This window comes from Mustela nivalis (genome assembly GCF_964662115.1).
Source record: "Mustela nivalis genome assembly, chromosome: 8".
NCBI classification, from domain to species: Eukaryota; Metazoa; Chordata; class Mammalia; order Carnivora; family Mustelidae; genus Mustela; species Mustela nivalis.
This window is the reverse complement of record NC_139027.1, coordinates 35,078,534-35,093,176: the sequence shown is the minus strand read 5'-3', so window position 1 is coordinate 35,093,176 and position 14,643 is coordinate 35,078,534. Positions and strand designations below refer to the sequence as shown.

The 14,643-nt window shown below is 38.9% G+C and overlaps 1 protein-coding gene across 1 annotated transcript in view; it reads left to right on the top strand.

The window, feature by feature from the left end:
• BUB1 (BUB1 mitotic checkpoint serine/threonine kinase) overlaps positions 1-14,643 on the top strand; it is a 44,243-nt gene extending 29,600 nt beyond the window's left edge. The window contains exons 18-25 of the mRNA XM_082743343.1: positions 1,021-1,259; positions 2,378-2,521; positions 10,720-10,835; positions 11,366-11,527; positions 11,716-11,873; positions 11,970-12,144; positions 12,688-12,794; positions 14,329-14,643. Of these exons, the coding sequence (XP_082599469.1) occupies positions 1,021-1,259; positions 2,378-2,521; positions 10,720-10,835; positions 11,366-11,527; positions 11,716-11,873; positions 11,970-12,144; positions 12,688-12,794; positions 14,329-14,524 (1,297 nt within the window). The 3' untranslated portion in view covers positions 14,525-14,643. The remainder of the gene's footprint in view (positions 1-1,020; positions 1,260-2,377; positions 2,522-10,719; positions 10,836-11,365; positions 11,528-11,715; positions 11,874-11,969; positions 12,145-12,687; positions 12,795-14,328) is intronic.

Genomic DNA, 14,643 nt, shown 5'->3' with positions numbered 1-14,643 from the left:
TGTGTGTGGAGATACGTACATAGTCGAATCTTACTGTTTGCACTCATTCTTTTGTATAAAGTCAGTGCAAACTCTGAGTTTCCCAACACTGAACCATCGTTCCTAGTTTGGTTCCTGCGAGCCTCTGTTCACAACATTTTGTTTAGAGACACTTAATTTAATAAATTATGGTTGATTCATTGGCATTGAACTCAGGGCCAACAGCACTAAAACTCATACCTGAATGCAGCTTATCTAATACATATTTTCTCTGTAAGACACATTGCGGCCTTCTCAACCTTAGGAACACTAGCCACTTTAGCACTGCACTTAGAGGGACGTCTTAAACGGTAAAATCACAAAAACACAGAAAAATATATTACTAAACATACTGTGAAAGGACACTGGTTTACAGTGTGCGAGCTGCCATGAGAACACAGAGCATTGCCTTATTCCATCTCCGGGAGTGTGTATGTTGGGTGACACGTTCTCAACATCCTGCATGTCTGCAGAAGCGCTATGAAAATTGATTTTAGAGATCACGAATGAGTTTTAGCACATAGGCAAATACACAAATATGGGATCCCTAAATAATACAGATCAACTATGTATGTGTGTATAGAGAAAGAAACTGTTAGGTTGCTGGATTATGACATTTTCTATCTGTTTCAGTGCTATACAAGAAGCTGTTTTGGGATAGAGTTCAATATTCAGTCTTGATTCCCAGCTTGATGACATCTTGGGGAAATAAACCCACCCATCCCCATGTTTCCCATCAAAGAATATACATTGTTTTAGCTTGCCTATTTATTGACTGTGTTACCATGTCTTTGATTTTATCTCTATTCATACTGTACTGGCTAGGTATTTGCATGCATTTGTTTGAAGAAAATGCTTTGATCAACTCTTTGTAAGGCAGTTTTGAAATGTCACTTATAGAATGAAAAGGAAACTTTTGTGGGACTTTTTCATGTGATCACATCCAATAGACTTGTAATCATGGGTTTTGTCTCCTCTTGTCTATCCCTTTAACACATCCAGCTCAATTCAAGAGAAAACCCCAGAACCCGCATTCCCTGCAGACATATCTTCAGCATCCTTGCTCCGTGGGAGCCAGCCTGCAGCAGGTGGTGTGCTGGCCAGTGAGGTGGCACAGAGCCTCGAGGCATGTAAACTCACGGACATTAACCTCACCGTCGCAGAAGATCCACCTGGCGCTGGTGCCGGGCACCCAGCAGAACGGACGCAGACTAGTTCACTTGAGAATGTCAACCCTTCAAGTACGAACAGATGTTCAGTCTTAATTGTGTCCCCGAATCAGGACAATAGCCTAGTAAAAGCTGTTTTGTGGAAGAAGCTCAAAGAGCAGGGACTTGAATGTCATTGAGTAGAATACAAGTTCAGACAAAACTTGCAAACTAGATCATAGTGTGACACAACATAGAGCAGTGGAAGAGCAAATTAATTTGTTTTAATTTGAGAAAGTATCAGAATCACTACCATTGGAGGAGGGAGTTAGAACTGGAGGGGCTACTATGGCAGGCATTGAATTTAAGACAGGTACCCCCATTTTCCAGCCAAGTAAGCAGCTCGGGGCTTAACTCCTTTCCCCTAGTTACACGGGAACAGTCTTAGGTAGTCTTGCATCATGGTTTAGAATACAGACTCTGAAGACTGACGAAGTTCCAATCCTAGCTCCACTTTAGGCAGTCATGTGATCATGGCCAAAATCATTTCAGTTCTCTGTGGCTCTCGTTCCTTTTCTATGGAGGAGGGGTGATGATCCTACTTCAGAGTCTTCTTATAAGGACCAAGTAGATTATTAAACATAAACTACTCAGAATAGGGTCCTACATACACTTAACACTACGTAAATGTCAATCATGCTGGATTAGTCTTTAAAAACTACCACTAAAATAATTTTTATAGCATGCTAAACTGAGCAGAAACTTTATTCTTTTTTAGAAATGATTTCTTTTTTGTGAACCCAAAGTACCTCTCATGCATCCAAATTCCTCATAGATAATAAAAGTATTGAAAGTCCTTGTATTTTGTAGATAGAAGTGGGAGATGTTAGAACTAACTGATATCCAGGTCGGCCTTTAAGACATAATTATGTTAAAGGCAGAATCTAGCAGTTCCAGGCAAGTGGAACAGATGCTTTTGGGGTTCATTTCCTTTCTCACAACTAAATGTTGATCTAAAATAACAATGAACTGTGTATCACTAGCCATTTTGATTTTTGTAAATGGTTATTATTTGAATCAATGCTCTTTTAAAGATAAGGCTTTTGAAATCTTATTTAGTGAATGTCTCTACTTGTTTTATCTGTAGTTTCTTTGGGAAAATTCTTGGGTACTGAGTTCATTTTCTTTTTTATGTTCCCATTTCTTTTAAGACTTGACTGTTGAGAATCCATGGGATGATACATTGATTCTCAAACTTTTATCTGAGCTTTCTAAGCCGGTGAGATCCTATCCAAATACTTATGAATGGCAGTGTAAACTTCCAGCCATCAAGCCCAAGACTGAGTTTCAACTGGGTAAGGACTATATGGGTAAAAAATTTTTCTCTTGCTTCTATGTAGAAAGTCGATGGTAATTTATGCATATGTGATTCTTCTTCTGGTACCACCTATGTACGCCACTTCCCTCAAGTAAAGAGTTATAGATTATCTGTAGTACTAAGCTGAAAACATTTTGTTAAGCCATGACTGTCGGATTTTGATTCCTGTTGGGACTATTACTTATAAAGGACAAGTTGGTAATATCTATCAAAGTAAAAAATGCATAGTTTTAGACATCCGTTTTTAAGAATTTCCTGCTGATACGCTTGTATACATTCAAAATGACATATGTGCATGTAAAAACAGTAGATTGGAAACAACATAAGTGTCTTTGGGGGACTGCTTAAATAAATAAAGGGATACCTGTACAGTAAAATATAGCTTGCTCTGTACTGATAGGGAATGATGTCCAAAACATGTTGTTATGGGCACACTAGTATTATATGCTGTCTTATATTTCTTAAAAGGGGGAAGATAACATATACTCATATTCAGTGCTGTTTCTAGAGAACCCTTGAAGCATACTCAAAACTGAGAAAAATGGTTAACAGGGTGGATATAAATAACAGTGGAAGCAAGACTTCTTGCAAGATAATTTATACATACGCACACATGCACGCACACACACACACACAGCTTCTCCTATTGACAGCTTGCATTAGTGTGGTACATTTGTTAAAGTTCATGAACTAACATTAATACATTATTATTAACTAAAGTCCACAGTTTACATTCAGGTTCATTCTTTGTACGGTCTGTAGGATTTGACAAATGTATAATGGCTGGCATCCATCATTACGGAATCATCAAGAGTAATTTCCCTGCCCCCCAAATCCCTGTGTTCCATCTACTCATCAGGCCTGCCCTCTACCTAAAACCCTGACAAGCACTAATCTTTTTACTCCTGTCCCCATAGCTTTGCCTTTTCCAGAATGTCAGATAGTTGTAAAGACACAATATGCAAGCTTTTCACATTGGCTTCTTTCACTCAGCAATACACATTTAAGATTCCTCCAGGTCTTTTCATGACTTGAAAGCTCTATCTTCACCATCGCTGGGAAATATTCCATTGTGCACATGTACCACAGTTCATCTGTTCACCTATTGAAGGACATCTTGGTTGCTTCCAAGTTTTGTAAGACTCCTAGGCAGTTTTTGTGTGGACAGAAGTTTTCAAGTCATTTGGATAAATATCAAGGATATTGTGATGGCTGAAACAGGGGAGCATATGTTTACTTCTGTAAGAAACCGCCAAACTGCCATTTTGTATTCCCACCAGCAATGAAGGCGAGCTCTGTTACTCCATATCCTCACCATCATCTGGTGTTGTCAGCAATTTGGGTTTTGGCTGCTGTAATAGATGCGTAATGGTATTTCATTATTGTTTTTCATTTGCAATTCCCTAATTACATATGATGATGTACATTTTTTTCATCTTTATTTGCCACCTGTGTATCTTTTTTGGTGAAATATATATTCAGATCTCTTGCCCATTTTTTAAAAATCAGGTTGATTGATTTGTAATTCTGAATTTTTTCCCCTGTTTTCCTAATTGAATTTCAAGAGTTTGTTGTGTATTTTGGATAACTTTTATCCGGTAAGTGTTTGGAAAAGATAGTAACTCAGTCTTTGGCTTGTCTTTTCCTTCAATTAACTATGTCTTTTGCAGAACAGAAGTTTTTAAATTTTGAGCAATTCATTTCTTCCATGGACCATGTTTTGGTGTTGTGTGTAAGACATCATCTGCAAACCTAATGTCCCCTAGCTATTCTGTTACCTTTTAGAGATTTTATAGTTTCATGTTTTACATTCATGTGTATGATCCATTTCGAGTTAACCTTTCCTGAAAGGTGTAAGTTCTGTGTCTAGATCCATTTTTGTATGTTGATGTCCACCTGTTCCATCAGCATTTATTGAAAAAGCTATCCTTTCATAACTGAATTATCTTTGCTCCTTTGTCAGTGATCAGTTGACTGTATTTGCTTGGCTCTGTTTCTGGGCTTTTCTGTCCCATTCATCTATTTACCTATATCACACTGTTCTGATTACAGTAGCTTTGATAGTAAGTCTTGATATTGGATAATGTCAGCCTTCTAACTTGTGCATTTTGCCTTTCCACATTACCTTTAAAATCAGTTTGTCAATAACCACAAGATAACTTGCAGGGATTTTGATTGGAATTCCATTGAATCTATAGACCAACTTGGGAAAACATGCCATCTTGACAATATTGTGCCTTCCTCTCCATATACATTGAATATCTCTATTTAGATCTTCTTTGATTTTTTAAAATCAAAGTTTTATAGTTTTCCTTTTATAGATCTTATGTGTATTTTATTAGATTTATACCCAAGTTATTTCAGTTTGGAGGATGCTAACATAAGTGGTATTGTGTTTTTTAAATTTCAAATTTCACTTACTAATTTCTGGTACATGGGAAAGCATTTGACTTATATATTGACCTTGTATCCTGCAACCTTGCTATTATCGTGTATTAATTCAGGAGGGTTTTGTTGTCGATTCTTTGGCATTTTCTGGCTAGACCATGCTGTCTTCTACAAGGACTATTTTATTTTTTACTTCCCAATCTGTATACCTTTTATTTTATTTTCTTGTTTTATTGCATTAGGCAGGACTTCCAGTACAATGTTGATTAGGACTGGTGAGAGGAGAAATTCTTGCCTTGTTCCCAATCTTAGTGAGAAAACATTTATCTAGTTTCCCCGCCCCCCATTAAGTATAATGTTAGCTGTTAAGTTTTTTGTAGATGTTCTTTATCAAGTTGAGAAAGTTTTCCTCTATTCCTAGTTTGCAGAAAGTTATCATGAATGGGTGTTGGATTTTATCAAACATTTTTTCTGTTTCATAGGATAAGATCATAAGATTTTTCTTTTTAGTCTGTTCATGTGACAGATTCATTAATTGATTTTTGAATGTTGAACCAGGCTTGCATACCTGGATTAAATCCCAGTTGGTCATGGTAAATAACTTTTTTATACTTGTTTTGGATTTTATTTGCTAATATTTTGTTGAGGATTTTTAGATATATGTTAATAAGAGATACTGCTCTGTAGTTTTCTTGTAGTATTATCTGTCTGGTTTTTGGTATTAGGGTAATGCTGGCCTCATAGAAGGGGTTGGGAAGTACTCATTCTGCTTCTGTCCTCTGAAAGAGATTGTGGAGAATTGGTATGATTTCTTCCTTGAATATTTGGTAGAATTCACCAGTGGACCCATCTGGTCGTGGTGCTTTCTGTTTAGGAAAGCTATTAATGATTTGATTTCTTTTTTTTTTTTTTTTAAAGATTTTATTTATTTATTTGACAGACAGAGATCACACGTAGGCAGAGAGAGAGAGAGAGAGGGAAGCAGGCTCCCCGCAGAGCAGAGAGCCTGACGCGGGGCTCGATCCCAGGAGCCTGAGATCATGACCCGTGCCGAAGGCAGCGGCCTAACCCACTGAGCCACCCAGGTGCCCCAATGATTTGATTTCTTTTCTCATATTCCTATGTGAATTTTGGTAGAAGATGTCTTTCAAGGAATTGGTCTGTTTCATGTAGGTAATCAAATTTGTGGGCACAGAATTGTTCATAGTATTCCCTTATTATATTTTTAATTCATGGGATCTGTAGTAATGTCCTCTCTTTCATTTCTAATATTAGTATTTTATGTCCTTTCCCTTTTATTCTTAGGTCGCCTGGTAGGGACTTAGGGGTTTTATTGATCTTTTTCAAAGAATGAACTTTTTGTTTCATTGATAGTCTCTGTTGATGTTCTGTTTTCAGTTTCACTGATATGTGCTCTAGTATTTTTAGTCTTAATTGGACAGTTTTTTTCTTTTTTGTTTTGTTTTGTTTTGTTTTGCCTGCTCTGATTATTTTTTTCTTCTGCTTACTTTGGATTTAATTTGTTCTTTTTCTAGCTTCCTAAGGTGGAAATTAAAATTATTGATTTTAGATCTTCTTTCTAACGTATGCATTTAATTCTATAAATTTCCCCCTAAGCACTGCTTTTGAGGTACCCCACAATTTTAATAAATTGTGTTTTCATTTTCTTCTTGTTCAATATTTTAAAATTTCTCCGAAGATTTCTTCTTTGATTGATGTGTTATTTTAACATCTGTTTTTTAATCTCCAAATGTTTGGGGGTTTTCCAGCTATCTTTTCTGTTATTGATTACTAGTTTAATTCCACTATGGTTGGAGTACATACTTTTCATGATTTCTTTGTTTTTGTTTTGTTTTTTTAATTCAGTAAATGTGTGTTTTATGGCCCAGAATGGTCTGTCTTGGTGAGTATTATGGAACACTCACCAAGTGAGCTTCAAAGGAATGTATAGTCTGCTGTTGGTAAATGAATTAAATGAATTATAAATGTTAATTAGATCCAGTTGATTAGTGCTGCTGTTTAAGTCAGTCAAGCCCTTACTGATTTTTTGCCTGTTGGGTCTGTCAATTACTGATAAAAGGGTGTAACAGTCTCCAACTAGAATGGTGCATTCATCTGTTCTCCTTGCAGTTCTGTCAAGTTTTGCCTCAGTACATCGATGCTCTGTGGTGAGGTAATATATATTAAGGATTGTTATACCTTTTTGGAAAATTGATCCTTTGTCATTATCTAATACCCCTTTTTATGCCTGATAATTTTCCTTGCTCTGATGTCTGCTCTGTCTGAAATTAGTATAGTTATCCCAGCTTTCTGTTTATTAATCTTAACATGTCATATCTTCCTCCATTTTACTTCCTCCCTTTACTTTTCATCTATATATGTCTTTATATTTAAGGTGTTTTTCTCATAGACAACATATAGCTGGGTCTTGTATTTTTATCTACCATGATAGTTTCTGTTTTCATTGGTATATTTAGTCTACTGATACTTGGAAATATTACCAATATAGCTGGAGTAGTGTCCACCATATTCGTTACTGTTTTCTATTCATTGCCCTTGTTCTTTGTTTCCTTTATTTTCTTCTCCTCTTTCTTCCTTTTTTTTTTTTAAGATTTTTTAAAAATTTATTTGACAAATAGAGAGATGCCCTCCATAATACCCACCACCAGGCTTACCCAACCTCCCACCCTCTCCCCTCCAAAACCCTCAGTTTGTTTCTCAGAGTCCACAGTCTCTCATGATTCCTCTGCCCCTCTGATTTCCCTCAACTCCCTCTCCTTTCCATCTCCCCATGTCCTCCGTGTTATTCCTTATGCTCCACAAATAAGCAAAACCACATGATAATTGACTCTCTCTGCTTGGCTAATTTCACTCAGCATAATCTCCTCCAGAGCCATCCAGGCTGACTCTGTCTTCTCTGGTGTTAATTGAGTGTTTCTATTATTTCATTTTCCCTGTTAGCATTTCAGTTATACCTCATTTTCTACTGTTTTTCATAGTTGCCCCAGAGTTCACAGTATACATTTAGAATGAATCCAGGTCCACCTTCAAAAAACACTGTAACACTTCACAGGGGATGCCAGATACCTTATAAGAGAATTTTACCCATTCTTCCCTCCTATCCCTTATAACCATCCTGTCACTCATTTCACTTATCCTAAGCTGTACTTAAATTGTAGCAATTATTGTTTAGAACATTTATCTGTTAGATCAATTAAGAATAAGAAAAGATTTTATCTTAATTTATTACTTTTTCCTGCACTCTTCTGATCTGAGTTTCTTGTCTATCTCCTTGTCCATCTCTCTGAAGAACTTCTTTTAACATTTCTTGCAAGTCAGGGTTACTGGTGACAGATTCGCTTAATCTTTGTGTAAGCAAGTCTTTATTTCTTCACTTTTGAAGGGATAATTTCGCTGGGTACAGAATTTTTGCATGGTCGTTTTTCCTTTTAACACTTACTCCATTCTCTTCTTGTTTGTGTGGTTTCCAGAGAAGTCAATGTCATTCTTCTTGCTTCTCTATAGGTAAGTGGTTTTATTCTGGCACCTTTTGATATTTTTTTTCTTGTCTTATTTTCTGCAGTTTGAATACAACTTGCCTAGGTATAGATTTTGGGCTATATTTCCTGCTTTGTGTTTTCTGAGGTTCTTAGATCCTTGGTTTGGTGTCTGTCATTAATTTTGGAAATTTCCCAACTATTATTACTCTAAATATTTTTTCTATTCCTTTCTCGTTTTCTTCTGCCTTCTAATATTCCCATTACATATATGTCACACCTATTGTAATTGTCCCACAACTCTTGAACATTCTTTTCTATCTTTTAAATTTTTTTTTTCCTCTTTGCAGATCAGTTTTGGAAGTTTCTGTTGACATTCTACAAGCTGACAATTCTTTTCCCAGCCATGTACAGTCTATTGCAGAGGTCACCAAAGAACATCTTCGTTTCTGTCATAGTGGGCTTTTTTCCTAGCACTTTTGATTCGTTCTCGGAGTTTCTATTTGTCTGCCTACATTTCCCATCTGTTCTTGCATTTTATCCTTTTCTCATTACAACCCTTAGCATATTAATCATAATTTTTTTAAAAAATTCCTGGTCTTATAATTCCAAAACCTTTGCTATATCTGTGTCTGGCTCTGATACTTGCTCTGTGTCTTCAAGCTGTGTTTTTTGTCTTTCAGTATACTTTGTCGTTTTTGTTAGAAGCCAGACCTGATCCACTGGGTAAAAGGAACTAAGATAAAAAAGGCCTCTAATGTAAGATTTATCTGGCTTGAGATTAGGCTTTGTTTATTATTTCTTTTCAATGTAGAGGCTAAATCTTCCATTCGTGCCCTTATTTCTGTCTCCCCTGTTAGCTTTGGGTTTCTCTTCAGTCTTGTCCTTAAATGAGATCTGAGGTGTTAGTTGTGTCATAATCCCTCTGGTACTGGCTCCAGTGGTGGCTTCTGCTCCTGGGCTTCTGTCTGGCAAGCTGTGATTCTTTGTATCCACAGGTCCGTCTCCCCAGTTTCAGAGGCCACAATTTGCCCTTTGACTTCAGTTCTTTAGTGGATCTTTGAAGACATGTTGATTTTCAGTTTGTTTTGTTTTGTTTTGTTTTTACTGTGGGGGTGGAGAGATGACTTCCAATCTCCTTAACGTGCCAAACTAGAAACCAGAAGTCTACTTTTTTTAAACTTGATTTTGAACACGTGGATTTTTTTTTAATTACTTAAAATCTGTTACAACTTGATATCAGTGGTCTTTCTCCCCAAACCAAGCATGCCACTGTTATTAAAAATAGCAGGACAAGTTGAGTTTGAAGGATATTCTAATACTTGGAACCGTCATGGTCACCTAAAAGAAAAGTTTGAAACTGTTACAGTTTAGTGGAGGAGACCAATGAGACTTGATGGATTTGTCCTGAAACAGTAAGGAAAAGCTAGTGAAATCCAGATATGGTAGGAACCTACCATTGTATGTTCTATCTTTACGACAAAGGCACCATGGTTATTAAATGCTAACGGTAAAGAAAAACTGGGTGCAGAGCAAACAGAAACTCTACTGTCTTTGTAACTCTTCAGTAGATTGAAAACTATTCTTTTTTATTATTATTATTTATTTGACAGAGAGAGACAGTGAGAGAGGGAACACAAGCAGGGGGAGTGGGAGAGGAAGAAGCAGGCTTCCTGCCAAGCAGGGAGCCCGATGTGGGGCTCGAACCCAGGACCCTGGGAACATGACCTCAGTCCAAGGCAGCCACTTAATGACTGAGCCACCCAGGTGCCCCAATTGAAAACTCCTCTAAAATAAAATTTTTACATGAATAAAAAATTGTAATTATTCTGCTAAAAATACTGGTGCGATTATACTTTGCCCTTTTTATCCACGTGTAAAATACTTGAGGTTTCCAAAGGCATACGGTAGAGCTTTGTGCAGCACTTTACAGAGGATCTTTGTGTGTGCTTTCGAACATTACAACAGTCTTGGCAAGTAGACAGCGCAGGCATTATGCCTTTGGTATGAGACTGTTGGTGAAGAGAGGATGTCTGCCCCGTTCCTGCCATTCAGTGGCAGGCCTGGCACCCAGTAGTGCTGCTTCTGTTCCCCTGGCCCATCATTTACCAAGGGGAGCTGCTTTGTAGCAGTATTTAACTCATTTAAGAAGAAAAATATCTCCGGAGGGAGCTATATCCATTTGTATTTATTAAAGCAAGTGAACACCAATAAAATCCTACAAATACAAAATTTACCAGAAATAATGTTTTCAGCCCTTTTTTTTCATTTTGACTCTTCTGTCTTCCAGGTTCCTTGCTGGTCTATGTCGATCACCTTCTTGGAGAAGGGGCCTTTGCCCAGGTCTATGAAGTTACCCATGGAGAGGTGAATGATATAAAAAATAAACAGAAATTCGTTTTAAAGGTAAATAATCTGAGGGCTTCATTGTATAGTATAGAAATGAATTTTAGAACTCGAGTTTGTCAGCCTCTTTTTTCTTTTTCAAGACAATGGTGATTTCACTGAGGTCTAGAGTCCACGATTAAGAAACAAAAGCCATATGGCAAGGATTTAGAAGGGTCTTGCCACAGAAATGATCTCACAGCAAGTCGCATATTTGAGCAACAGTTCCTAGCTTGTCATCACTTTTTTTTTTTTTTAAAGATTTTATTTATTTATTTGACAGAGAGAGATCACAAGTAGGCAGAGAGGCAGGCAGAGAGAGAGAGGACGAAGCAGGCTCCCCGCTGAGCAGAGAGCCCGATGCAGGACTCGATCCCAGGACCCTGAGATCATGACCTGAGCCGAAGGCAGCAGCTTAACCCACTGAGCCACCCAGGCACCCCTTGTCATCACTTTCTACCCCACATTTTTTATTGGGGTGGAAGTTGCTTTCAGATTATCTTTTTCCAGAACATGAGGCTGGATGTGAATGTCACACACCTGATTTGCAGGTCCAGAAGCCCGCCAACCCCTGGGAGTTCTACATCGGGACCCAGCTGATGGAGAGACTGAAGCCAAGCATGCGACACATGTTCATCAAATTCTATTCCGCCCACTTCTTCCAGAACGGCAGTGTATTAGTAGGGGATCTCTACAGCTATGGAACGTTGCTAGTAAGTGTATTCATCATGATGATGCGAACAGGAGCTTGAAGGCCATCGTTGGCTGGTGCCTGGCACATACCTTCTGTAGCTGGAGCTTCTATTGGAGTGGTGGGTGAGGGGTGAGAGCAAAGCCCTTGACTCGAGAGCTCCTCTGTCCTGGGAAACCAGTTCAGGATTCCCTTCTGTGTTCTTTCTAGAATGCTATTAACCTCTATAAAAACACCCCAGAAAAAGTGATGCCACAAGCTCTGGTCCTGTCCTTCGCGATCAGAATGCTCTGCATGATTCAGCAAGTGCACGACTGTGAGATAATTCACGGAGACATTAAGCCCGACAATTTCATACTGGGAAACAGGCAAGTGTTGCACTTTGCACGCAGTTCTTACTGTGTCCCTCACAGCCTTTCCTTATTTGTGCTCATGGTGCCTGGCCCTTGTTTATGTTAATACAGATTTTTGGAACAGGATGGTGATGACGATGATGTATCTGCTGGCTTGGCGCTGATTGACCTGGGTCAGAGTATAGACATGAAACTTTTTCCTAAAGGAACTACATTTACAGCAAAGTGTGAGACCTCTGGTTTTCAGTGTATCGAGATGCTCAGCAACAAGCCATGGAACTACCAGGTATGGAACTCAAGGGAGAGCTTTGAAAATTGTTTATTTTGCTTGCTATATTTTTAAAATGAACTTGGGGATCTCCTTAGTTTGACCCTATCTCATCATCCTTGGACTTAAGACCTTAAGTCCTTGGACTTAAGACCACGCTCAAGTGTTGTTTTCAGTGATGGACACACCCCACAGCTAGAGGCTTCTGGGTGCAGGTGGAGGCCAACCACCAGAGTCCAGGGGAGGGAGGGAGAGGACTTCTAAGCTGTCCATGTGCAAGAGAGGTTAGAGTGCTGTGTTTGCCTCTGGACAGCAAAATGGAGGACTTGAGAAGGACGTGGTAGCTCCGGAAGAACCACTTTAAAGGGGCTGCCTCCAGCAAGTCGCTGGTACACTTTGATACACAAAGTGTACCAGTGGGGCCCTGAACAAATGGCTTCCCAAAAATGACTTAAAAGTAAAATCCTGTGATGATTTAACTAGCTGCCGAAGTAGAGACCTCCTCCTATGCTGATGCATAAGTTAGTATTCTAGTCACGGATACTTAGATTTTCTTTATAGATTGACTACTTCGGAGTTGCTGCAACAGTGTACTGCATGCTTTTCGGCACTTACATGAAAGTGAGAAATGAAGGAGGCGTCTGGAAGCCGGAAGGTCTTTTTAGGAGGTGAGAATTGGTGTCGGAGCTGCAATGGGAGAGCATACACAGTAGAATGCTGGGTTCCATCTGGTAGAAAACGGGGTCTCGGTCATGGCCTGGAAACCCCGCTGTCTTGGGGTAGACACAGCACAGCCAGCGAGTCACACAGCTGGGCAACTGCAACTTTCCAGGAGTGGGGGCAGCCGACACCCACTCAGACCCAGCAGAAGCGGGCGGCGGGGCGGGCCTCCATACACTGGCAACAGTTTCTCCTTACCCTTCAGAGAAATCACTTGTTCTCACTGAACCATCGATTTTTACTTGTTTTCTTGCCTTTATAAATGGGAATCGTGCTGCGCATACTGTCCTAAAAAGTGTCTTTTAAGAAGCGAAGGAAATCATGTATGAGAAAGAATGTGCCTTGTTGATTATAAAGTAACATGACAGGGCAGCTGGCTGTCCCAGGGCAAGATTTTAAGGCCCATCCTTATGTGACTCTAGTTTTTGTAAGACTGTTTTCTCATCTGTAAGATGGTAGTGAAAATTAACGACTAGCCTAGAACTTCCTATCAACGCAGATGGCTCTTAACTCTATGTCACATGAGCGAGCTGTTGGTGGTGTTTGCTACTTGCATGTTTATGGTATCACTTATACTTTTGTTAACTTTTTTTAACATATGTAGAAGCATACACTCACCTTTAGTATCCAAAAAGCCTAATGGAGTTTTACATGTTTATATCTTGAGGAAACTTAAGCTGGGACTCCCCCGACCCCTCGTGTACACACCCACCCACCACAACCAAAAAAAGCTGTTGGCAGTAATTTTACAAAATGTAGCATCAGTTAACAATAAAATTAGATTCAGGCCCTGAAGGAAAACTTAGAACAGCTATGATTTATTCTGCCTCATGAATCATCAAATTTAGCAAATACTTTATTCCTTCTCTTGCTCCTAATCAAAGGACCAGAGAGTTGTTCTGAAGTCTTCTCTCTCTGACCACCAGTGCACTCAGCAGGCCTGAGAGTAATGGGCTGGATTTAGTTGTGTTCTGCTCTGTCCCCATTGCCTTATCTCTATGCCATGGGGGTTTTGCAGTTCATTCTCATGCTTCCAGGAGCTGGAACTCTGACCCTGAACTCTGTCCTGAGCTCTAGCCCAGCCTGTCTCCCTCGTCCCAGCACGTACGCTGTTGAGCTTGTCAGAACCATTCAGCCAGCTTCTCAGATGCTGACAGTATGGGATGTAAATCTAGCCAAAAACTGATTGATTTTCTAAAAAATAAATAAATAAAAGAGAAAGTTCTTCTACTGTAGACTTATCACTACACTAAGACTGCTTGAGTCCTGTTTTTGGAGTAAAGTGTGTCTAAGACATTTAGTTGGGTCTTTAGTTCCTCTTACTTGTAATAGATTCAATATGCCGGTGCTTGATGCATTGGGTTGTGTGTAGGTGAGGTTCTTTTCAGCTGTCCAAGTGCGTGGAAGCCAGAGGCAGGAGTGAGGTTGCCTGGCATGTTGGACACTACAGTTTACCTGGTATTTTATGCATTGTGTCTCCAGGCTGCCTCATCTGGACATGTGGAGTGAGTTCTTTCACATCATGTTGAATATTCCCGATTGTCATCATCTTCCGTCTTTGGATTTGTTAAGACAAAAACTGAAGAAAATATTTCAACAACACTATACAAACAAGATTAAGACCCTACGTAACAGGCTGATCGTACTGCTCTTAGAATATAAGCGTTCTCGAAAATAAAATACGGACATTCCTTAAAAATCACTTCGTAAATGCTGGCCTGCTCACTCTGATCCTTGAGGTTTTCCATATTTCTTGTTTATGTAAATGTTTCTTAAAAATAAAGTCCACAAAAAATA